This window comes from Salmo salar, chromosome ssa13 (genome assembly GCF_905237065.1).
Source record: "Salmo salar chromosome ssa13, Ssal_v3.1, whole genome shotgun sequence".
Classification (NCBI taxonomy): Eukaryota; Metazoa; Chordata; class Actinopteri; order Salmoniformes; family Salmonidae; genus Salmo; species Salmo salar.
In genome coordinates, this window is record NC_059454.1 from 50,587,267 (window position 1) to 50,598,265 (window position 10,999).

The window sequence follows — 10,999 nt, forward strand, 5'->3', positions numbered from 1 at the left end:
GAATCTCAATTGTCTCAGACTAGGATCAGGTCCCTCCTGTCCATATAATATTATCCATTATGATCCAAGTCAAAACTCATTCTAGATCAGCACTCCTACTCTCGATTGATACATACAGCCCATGATCATTGAACATCGGATTGTGCCCTTGATGAATGTTGTGAATCCCTGCTTCTCAGTCAAACATTTTTGGACTGCTAAGAGAACTCATGAGGATTCCTGAGAATAAATTATGAGGAACCACTTGGCTGCAACTAAGCATGGACCAACTGTATCAATATCTAGCAAAAGAGTCTTCACCACATACAGGGGCATCATCACCCCAAAAATCTGAGGGGCCACAAAGTACGTAAGGATGGCTGGGGGGTGCTCTGGAAGTTGGGCAATTTTGCATTTTTCAAATACCTGAAATAGCTTTTTCCTGCAATCTAGAGCCATAATCATTCATTCATTTTTTTTTTCTGCATGTCTCTTGAGCTCTCTTTATCCTCCTATAACTGGTGGTTCTTTTTTAAAAGAAACAAAATATGCTAAATATTGGTAAAATATTTAAAGAAATGTGAGTCTTCGTCATTACATTTAGTTATTGCTTGTTTTTCTAAAGTCTACCAACCTTTCCAGAAGGCATGCCAGCTAAGTTAGTTAGACAAGCTAGCTACACTAACTTGATAACCTGAAAAGGCTTCTTGGTAGCTAGTTATGAGGTTGGGAGATTGGGAACCTACAGTATCTGGGCTAGTTTAAGCCAACTTCATAAAATTGCTAGGTGGGGTTTTAGGCTGGGTTTCTGTATAGGGACTTTGTGACATCTGCTGACATAAAGGAATTATAAATACATTTGATTGATAGTGTTACATAGACACATTTATTTTAAATAAACATTTAAACTGGACAAATCTGAAGGGGCACACATGCCTCTGACGACATAACATGTCATAAGCATTCAAAACGACTGATGTAATTTTATGACAAGCCATACAGTATGGATCTATTCAGTAGAATGTAACATTACATTTCTACTTGAAGGTTCTGTATCATGAAGAATAGATAATTTCCCTTTTCTATCTGATAGAGTAGACAATGTGTCATCACTATTCATTCTATTTCTATCTGTAATGTTCAGAACGTTTCACATCACTGAATACGGTCCAGGAGTTCACTTTCTGTATTCCATCTCAATTGCCTCAGTTATGGAAGTGCGTGTATGTGGAGGGTAGGGTAGGGAGCGGCTGATTCTTTTCTCTATAAACAAACTTGGCCTCACTCCTGCCAAGTTCCAGCAGAACAGACACAGAGATCCCTTTTTTTGCCAGCCAGTAATTTTCTCTCTTGCATGTGTTTGGCACTCTAGAGTGGAACAAAAAAAGCCCTCTGCATTCCTAATCAGTGATGGTCATGTCCGGTTTAACAGCTCTGCTTAACTCAGTCCATTTAGGCAGGGAAGTGGGTATACCTTGGCAGGGAGCATAGACACTTTGTGCAGAGTTGAAGGTTAGGGGAGGTGTAGTAGCACACCAGAAGGTTTTCTTTAGACAAAATCACTGGTCAAATAGAAGTATATGTATTGACTCTGGTGGACAGCCAGGAAACATGTACATACTTGAGCAATTTCCATTCTTGGAGTGTTCCATAATTTGTTATTGTAACTCAGTGCTGCCATAAAAAGCCCAAAAAAGGCATCTCAGACACTCAAGGCTTCCATCAACAAGGTCATAAATGCACAGGAATGTATTTAAAGGCTACACAGATTGTTTTATTGATTGGAATACAAACAAAAACACCCCCTCTAAAAAAAAGAAAAGAAAAGCCAACAAGCATTCTTGTTCTTGAAAGAGGAGTCTTTCAGCATTACTAATCTCCCGACCCAAACCTTGCTGTCCTATGAGCATGGCTCGCTACAGGCGTGGCCGCAGGTTGTCCGGCAACACTTCTGTTCTTCTGGGCACTGGCCGTCATGGTAACAGTACTCAGCACACATAGGGGTCCCCTTGGGAAGGGCACATCGACCGGGCTTCACTATGGTAACAGAAAAGAGGTGTTCAGTTATACTGTAGCAACATTGGTCTATAGTAACAGCTTGTCAGTCTACGCTTACTGTTCCCATTTAAAGTCTTACTATTACAATGCTCAAGGTCATATAGACATACATGGCTCTGGGAATTCCTAAGTGTCTCAGCTCTAAAAAGAATATATGAAATGTATCTTTCCATGTGCATGACATGTACATAACTAGCCCAGCTTTCTTGTTTCCAGAGTAATGCAGCAATAATGGATGGGGCGTATCTGTCACTTTGGGACCATCTCCTACCTGTATAAGGTGTAATACACTCATGCCCACAACCGTTGTGGCAGCATTTTTCATCACTGGAGCAGTCACTGTCGTTGGAACAAAACTCCGCACACATCCCTGAGCCCCATAGTCTGCGAGGGCACACTCCTGGCTTTGCTTTTGGTACACAATTTGCAGAGCAGACATGTCAGGGAACCCAACTTACTGCAAAAGGACATATGGATACAATTGGACTGTACCATTTTCTGAAAATCTCATATTTGTGTGGAGATGGTTAGCCTACTATAAATAGGCATTTGCATTTGTGGGAAGACTGCACACTATATATACCCCAAGTATTTTTGTGTCTAAGTATAGGAATTATCCATGTTTTTCACATATCACCCATGAAAATGCATGACAGCATTCTGAACACTGTTAATAAACCAGTCAGGTTCTTACTGAAGGCAGGTGGGACACACACGGCGCCACAGTCGAAGACACAGCACTTGTCATCTCCAGGACAGTCCTCGTCGCAGACACATCCCTTGTGTGACGGCACGACGTTCAGAAGCCGCGGGCAGTGACCTGCCTTCTGGAGGGTCGGCACTGTGAGAGCAGGAGGAATCGTTGGAGTGAACTGTGGAGACCTCAAATCAAGTTATTTACGGTGTAATTACGCAGTAACCTTGCGGCAATTCGTTACAAAACCAATTTCACCTAATATATTTTCTCTCAACAGAAGCTTTTCAGTTCACACGCAGACTCAGTGTATGCTTTCAAACAGCAAATGAAAGTCATATATTTAGTAAGAAACAACAAAATAGGTTGCAAAGGGGCTTATGCACAACTATAGCCTAGTGTGTCTCACCACATAGGTAGGTCTACAACAAAGCAGTCAAATGTAGTAGGCACTACTTCAAAAAATCTGTTTCATGACAAATAATGCAAAGTAATGAGAACAACTCACCTGTAGATTTTCCTCCAGTTTCAGAAGCAGAGACTATTTTCAAATCTACAATTGCCAACAGAACAATAGCCAAAGCACAAAGCGCTGAGGAATTCATCTCCATGCTGACTTCAAGACTGGAGCCTACTTGTTGGAGCAAATACTCCAAATCGATTACATAAAAAGGGGGAGAGACCAATGCACAGGGAACAATGCGCCTGTAGGGTCCCTATGCCCCTCAATTTACATTCCGAGTTCGGAGCCGAACACGCGCTAAGGTCACATGTAATAACAATTAATAGATGGAAAAAGGGGTCCCCCAAATGGATAGAAATTCATAATTGGACAGAAAGGCCCTCACCTTTCCCAAATCCATGAGCAAATATTGTTAACCTAAAACTAAGGATTTTTGTGTGGTTTCCTTAGATAAATTGATTAATATTACAGTGCCTTCAGAAAGTATTCATAACCCTTGACTTATTCCACATTTTGTTGTATTACAGCCTGAATTCAAAATTGATTAAATCGATTTTTTTCTCTAACCCATATACACACACACAATACCCCATAATGACAAAGTGAAAACATGTTTTTAGAAATGTTTGCAAATGTATTAAAAATGAAATGTAGAAATACATAATTTACATAAGTATTCACACCCCTGAGTCAATACTTTGTAGAAGCACCTTTGGCGGCGATTATGGCTAAGAGTCTTTTTGGGTTAGTCTCTAAGAGCTTTGCACACCTGGATTGTACAATATTTGCCAATTTATTATAAAAAAAATTCTTCATGCTCTGTCATTGCTAGACAGACATTTTCAATTCTTGCCATCGATTTTAAAGCTTTTAAAGTCAAAACTGTAACCAGGCCCACTCAGGAACATTCAATGTCGTCTTGGTCAGAAACTCGGTTATTGTCCTGCTGAAAGGTGAATTTATCTCCCAGTGTCTGTTGGAACACAGACTGAACCAGGTTTTCCTCTAGAATTTTGCCTGTACTTATACCTCTATTCCATTTAATTTTATCTTAAAGAACTCCCTAGTCCATGCCGATGACAAGCCTACCCATAACAGAATGCAGTCACCACCATGCTTGAAAATATGAAGTGGTACTTAGTAGCTAGGTTTCCGTCCATACTTATTTCCCTTATTAAAATGCAAACCAATTTCTAACATTTTTGACATGCGTTTTTCTGGATATTTTTGTTGTTATTCTTTCTCTCACTGTTCAAATAAACCTACCATTAAAATTATAGACTGATCATTTCTTTGTCAGTAGGCAAATGTACAAAATCAGCAGGGGATCAAATACTTTTTTCCCTCACTGTAACTCTGCAGAATTATGCATTTCTTACAGTAAAATAATACACAATTTTTATTTTGTCTCTGGAACAGGAGTGGAGAAATATGATTTATTTATTTCAGCATCTTGAGAAAACACATTACATTCACATTTGCATTATCTTTGACACTGTTATGCAAGCAGACAGTATTTCAACCAAATAAATTATGCACCCAAGGCAAACTGAAGTATTATCAGAAACGTGTTGTATCGTTTTCTCAGCTTTTCTTTTCCTTAAAACTGGTCAAACGGATGACACAATCTTTCTACTGTTTTGGAGTTATTGCATTTTTCTACCGATGGCCTGGACCTTTAACATCCTTGCTCCACGAGTGTACTGCCTATCAATTTAAGACATTCTGGTGAACACTGCTTTATTTAGTATTCTAGGGAAACAAGTTATGACAGAAGAGAAGCTGCATGTAGGCCTACCAAATGTCAGAAATTATAATATGTCCTACCAAATGATAGAAATTATGAATTAGGGGTGAAAGTAGCCTAAACCAGTCAATCAAGTACAGAGTATCAGCTAAATAAATTATGGAATTATTATGGTGGATCGAACTGCACAGGTAGCCTACTTTTTGAAGTGATTTGTTTAACAATCTGATAAACTCACACAACACCCATGATATGTGAAACTGAAAAAACAACAGTAAACGGGATAAGATGTTTACATGCCACAGTATCCCATCTAAGATCAGCATATCCCAGGCATTTTATCCGGGTTTCTCATAACCGGGATACAAGCTTTTTCGGGTTATTGTAAACAGAATATGATATGTGTCCACTCAAAAAACAATACTTGAGTATCCCGAATAAAAACAGGATATTGGTGTGCATGTAGACATGGTCACTGACAAATAATTTCTGTGGGTGAAAATCCCTAATGTCTAACTATTTATAAGCTAAATGTGTCAAAATAGGTGGAGAGATTTTGGGGCAATTTTTGGAGTCCGTTGACTGTATAGTGTAGTAATTATGATTTTTGGAAAACTATAATTCATCTTTAGGAATAGGCCTACACATGAATAGGCCTACATATATCAAACGCATTGCTGACAGGTGTATACAATCTAGCACACAGTCATGCAATCTCCATAGACAAACATTGTCAGAAGAATGCCCTTACTGAAGAGCTCAGTGACTTTCAATTTGGCACGGTCATAGGATGCCACCTTTCCAACAAGTCAGTTCATCAAATTTCTGCCCCAGATGGAGCTGCCCCGGTCATTTGTAAGTGCTATTATTGTGAAGTGGAAACATCTAGGAGCAACAACGGCACAGCTGCGAAGTGGTAGGCCACACAATCTCACAGAACGGGACTGCCGAGTGCTGATGCGCGTAGCGTGTAAAAATCATCTGTCCTACCTGCCTGAATGCATAGTGCCATCTGTAAAGTTTGGTGGACAAGGAATAATGGTTGGGCTGTTTTTCATGGTTCAGGCTATGCCCCTTAGTTCCAGTGAAGGGAAATCTTGACTCTACAGCATATAATGACATTGTAGACGATTCTGTGCTTCCAACTTTGTGGCAACAGTTTGGCTAAGGCCCTTTCCTGTTTCAGCATGACAGTGCCCCCGTGCACAAACCGAGGTCTATACGGGAGTGGTTTGTCGAGATCGGTGTGGAAGAACTTGATTTGCCTGCACAGAGCACTGACCTCAACCCCATCGAACACTTTTGGGATGAATTGGAACGCCGACTGCGAGCCAGGCCTAATCGCCCAACATCAGTGCCTGACCTCACTAATGCTGTTGTGGCTGAATGGAAGCAAGTTCCAACATCTAATGGAAAGCCTTCCCAGAAGAGTGGAGGCTGTTATAGCAGCAAAGGGGGGACCAAATCTATATTAATGAGATGTTTGACGAGCAGCTGTCAACATACACTAAATGACCAAAAGTATCTGTCATGTTTATGATGGGCAGACCAATGTGTTTTTCATTTGACTACACTGACATCTAGTGGCTGAGGATGGACAGCTATTTAGCAGACAGCAGACTAGATAAATGCTCTACATTGGATTTTCTTCTATAATCACTTTTACAACGTAAACCTCTATGAACATAGTAATTCTGCTACTGTATTTCAACTTGCCTCAAAATTATTTGTAGGACTATACATGTCATATTTAATATGACTAAATAAAACTCCACTTAGGTTAAACACAGGCTTCATGAGCAAATGTTTAAGAGGAGCCTATTGGTTAATAATAGGAAAATATATAACATGTTATGGTTGATAGTGATGGAAAATGCATGTATCAGGGGAAGGGAATTTGGTCAAATCGGGCTGAGACTTCAGATGGGTAGCAACATATGCTACTTGCTACACGGCAATTTACAGAGCATTGTTGCGTTTGTCAAGGGCCACCAAGACTTCTAAGGTCAGCCAGGAACCAATTCATAGCAGGGTCCAATTTTCCAGTCCATACTGTAGCTCATCACCCTGCCAGCATTACATGGAGATAGGCCCAATACTGAAAATAAATATTTCACTAACCCCATGATGGTCTGAAACACAGGATGTTATATGCATGTAGAATTAAATACTGTATCCTTTTTTTCCTTTTCAAACAAACCAAGTATTGGTGTTAAAAACCATGTTTTATTCCACATGCAGGGGTTTGTCATTTGTTTGCTATACCGTCCAGTTTCCATAAAGCTCTCATAAAAATAAATGACATGTTTACATGTCAGACATAATTATACATGCAATAATTTAAAATGTCTTTATAGTGTGCAATAAAACTCCCAAGATTGATCTGAAGGCAAAGTTATGCTATCTTGTAGCCTATTAGAGCATTGTCATCCCCCACCAAAAAATTCTGAAAGAATTTAAGATAAATCCTACATTTTTGCACCCCGTTTCCACCAAACATGAGATATCGGCTTCTAGGACTTCTCTCTGAGAGATTACAGAAGGTTTACATGATATTGGATTTCAGATGAGAGCCAGGCTAGAAGTGCATCCCAAATGGAACCCTATTCCTTATATAGTGCACTACATTTGACCAGAGTCCTATGGGCCCTGGTCAAAACTATTCTGGTCAAAAGAAGTGCACTAAATTGGGAATATGGTACCATTTGGACTCCCCACTCTGAGATTGCTCTGTCTCTCTGATTCAGCTCCTTGATCTTGATCTAAAGTAGTGTCTGCCTGCTCAAGCAATATAGTGCACTCTGTCACATCTCACCAGAAGCAGAGAACCCCTACGTTAGCATGACATGGTTTTGGAGAAATGTCCACTGGTCTGATGAAACAAAAATAGAACTGTTTGGCCATAATGACCATCGTTATGTTTGGAGGAAAAAGGGGAAGGCTTGCAAGCCGAAGAACACCATCCCAACCGTGAAGCACGGGGGTGGCAGCATCATGTTGTGGAGGTGCTTTGCTGCAGGAGGGACAGGTGCACTTCACAAAATAGATGGCATCATGAGGTAGGAAAAGTATGTGTATATATGGAAGCAACATCTCAAGACATCAGTCAGGAAGTTAAAGCTTGGTCGCAAATGGGTCTTCCAAATGGACAATGACCACAAGCATACTTCCAAAGTTGTGCCAAAATGGCTTAAGGATATCAAAGTCAAGCTATTGGAGTAGCCATCACAAAGCCCTGACCTCAATCCCATAGAAAATTTGTGGGCAGAACTGAAAAAGCGTGTGCGAGCAAGGAGCCCGACCAACCTGACTCAGTTACACCAGCTCTGTCAGGAGGAATGGGCCAAAATTCACCCCACTTATTGTGGGAAGCTTGTGGAAGGCTACCTAAAATGTTTGACCCAAATGAAACAATTTAAAGGTAATGCTACCAAATACTAATTGAGTGTATGTAAACTTCTGGCCCACTGGGAATGTGATGAAAGAAATAAAAGCTGAAATAAATTATTCTCTCTACTATTATTCTGATATTTAACATTCTTTAAATAAAGTGGTGATCCTAACTGACCTAAGACAGGGAATTTTTATTGGGATTAAATGTCAGGAATTGTGATAAACTGAGTTTAAATATATTTGGCTAAGGTGTATGTAAACCTCCGACTTCAACTGTATTGGCACTTCAAGACTGAGGGCGTGAATACGAACAATAACTAGTCAGTACACTCAGTCAAAGCTGATTTTTTTTTTTTTCATGGCCTGTATCAATGAGGGCATCTCCATTTTGATAGGCATGCATGAGTGCACTTGATGACTGGCTTTCTCAATTAGTCTTCATGCGATTCATTGCATCCTTTCCTTGCCACCTCTCCTCACCGCAACCATATTGGAGGAGAACATCCAAGGTCCCTTCTCCAATGTGTTTTAAAGAAGGAAGCTAGGAGAGGGAATTCGAAGGAAGAGGAATTGAGAAATAGCCATTGTAGTGATTTCACTGCAGTACCAACGTTTTTCTTTAGATGGGTGTCTTTGCTTGAAGATGGGGCTGCAGTGTGGTTGCTTACAGTCTTCTACAGATTTTTCTGTATCTAATAATTACCTATTCTGAAAATCCCACAAATTTAGTCACCTCGACAAAAAATGAAATGCCTAAAACATCAACTCACAGTATTTGAAAGATTTTTGTGCAACATTTATTTAAAGGCCCCATACTATTGTGAAATATGAAAAGACATAATAAGCCAGTCAGTGGCTGCAATTTGTCTTCTTTCAGTGAATGCTGCTGTCTGTGTTCATTTGGATTGACAGCTATCCCCAGATCCCTCAGACACAGACAGAATCCAGAGTGTTATTATACAGGGTGCAGTGAGGAGTAATTTCTCTCCAAGAAAGGAAAGCCCATGCAATTTACAGACCCAAGAAAATGCAGGACTGCAGTGCTAGAGTGCACAGTCAGTAACCAATGGAATTTTTGCTGTAGTCTGTTCAAGACATGCTCTCTTAGTGTCTTCTGTAAGAGCATCCTCTTAGCCACATACCATAACACTTCATATTTCATTTTGTATATAGGCTACAGTATCTGCCATACACACTGACTTACTGTATTTCCGATTTCCTCCATATTGTTTGTCTACACACAGTTGTATTTGTACTTATTATGTATCCCCATTAGCTGCTGCCAAGGCAGCAGCTACTCTTCCTGGGGTTCAGCGAAATGAAGGCAGTTAAACATTAAGTGTGTGTGCCCTCAGGCCCCTACTCAACTACCACATATCTACAACACAAAATCCGTGTGTGTGTGTGTAAAGTACATAAATTCAGCAAAAAAAGAAACGTCCCTTTTTCAGGACCCTGTCTTTCAAAGAGAATTCATAAAAATCCAAATACCTTCCCAGATCTTCATTGTAAAGGGTTTAAACACGGTTTCCCATGCTTGTTCAATGAACCATAAACAATTAATGAACCATAAACAATTAATGAACATGCACCTGTGAAACGGTCGTTAAGACACTAACAGCTTACAGATGGTAGGCAATTAAGGTCACAGTTATGAAAACGTAGGACACTAAAGAGGCCTTTCTACTGACTCTGAAAAACACCAAAAGAAAGATGCCCAAGGTCCCTGCTCATCTGCGTGAATGTGCCTTAGGCATGCTGCAAGGAGGCATGAGGACTGCAGATGTGGCCAGGGCAATAAATTGCAATGTCCCCACTGTGTGACGCTTAAAACAGAGCTACAGCGAGACAGGACGGACAGCTAATCATTCTCACAGTGGCAGACCATGTGTAACAACACCTGCACAGGATCGGTACATCCGAACATCACACCTTCTGGACAGGTACAGGATGGCAACAACAACTGCCCGAGTTACACCAGGAATGCACAATCCCTCCATCAGTGCTCAGACTGTCCGCAATAGGCTGAGAGAGGCTGGACTGAGGGCTTGTAGGCCTGTTGTAAGGCAGGTCCTCACCAGACATCACCGGCAACAACGTTGCCTATGGGCACAAACCCGCCGTTGCTGGACCAGACAGGACTGGCAAAAAGTGCTCTTCACTGACGAGTCGCAGTTTTATCTCACAAGGGGTGATGGTCGGATTCGCATTTATCGTTTTTTATTTCATTTTTTTATTTCATCTTTATTTAACCAGGTAGACTAGTTGACAACAAGTTCTCATTTGCAACTGCGACCTGGCCAAGATAAAGCATAGCAGTTCGACACATACAACAACAGTTACACATGGAATAAACAAAAAATAAAACAGTATAAAAAAAGAAAACAAAAAGTCTATATACAGTGAGTGCAAATGAGGTAAGATAAGGGAGTTAAGGCAATAAATAGGCCATGGTGGCAAAGTAATTACAATATAGCAATTAAACACTGGAATGGTAGATGAGGAGGCATGAGGACTGCAGATGTGGCCAGGGCAATAAATTGCGTTGAAGGAATGAGCGTTACACCGAGGCCTATACTCTGGAGCAGGATCGATTTGGAGGTAGAGGGTCCGTCATGGTCTGGAGCGGTGTGTCACGGTATCATCGGACTGAGCTTGTTGTCAT

The 10,999-nt window shown here is 40.6% G+C and overlaps 1 protein-coding gene across 1 annotated transcript; it reads right to left on the reverse strand.

The window, feature by feature from the left end:
• Positions 1-1,731: 1,731 nt before the first annotated feature.
• On the reverse strand, positions 1,732-3,437 carry wfdc2 (WAP four-disulfide core domain 2). The gene is made up of 4 exons (XM_014136554.2): positions 3,240-3,437; positions 2,732-2,878; positions 2,309-2,446; positions 1,732-2,016 (listed from the first exon to the last, which is right to left on the reverse strand). Exons 1-4 carry the CDS (start codon positions 3,340-3,342, stop codon positions 1,880-1,882), a joined length of 525 nt encoding a protein of 174 aa, XP_013992029.1. The 5' UTR covers positions 3,343-3,437; the 3' UTR covers positions 1,732-1,879.
• Between the last annotated feature and the right edge of the window lie 7,562 nt (positions 3,438-10,999).

What these genes read in the sequence shown, in the direction of transcription:
- wfdc2 (XM_014136554.2), bottom strand. Translation starts at nt 3,342, where the DNA reads ATGGAGATGAATTCCTCAGCGCTTTGTGCTTTGGCTATTGTTCTGTTG. An exon ending in AACTGGAGGAAAATCTACAG is followed by an intron (nt 2,879 to 3,239) that starts GTGAGTTGTTCT and finishes CTGCTCTCACAG; the next exon opens with TGCCGACCCTCCAGAAGGCA. An exon ending in GTGTGTCCCACCTGCCTTCA is followed by an intron (nt 2,447 to 2,731) that starts GTAAGAACCTGA and finishes GTGTACCAAAAG; the next exon opens with CAAAGCCAGGAGTGTGCCCT.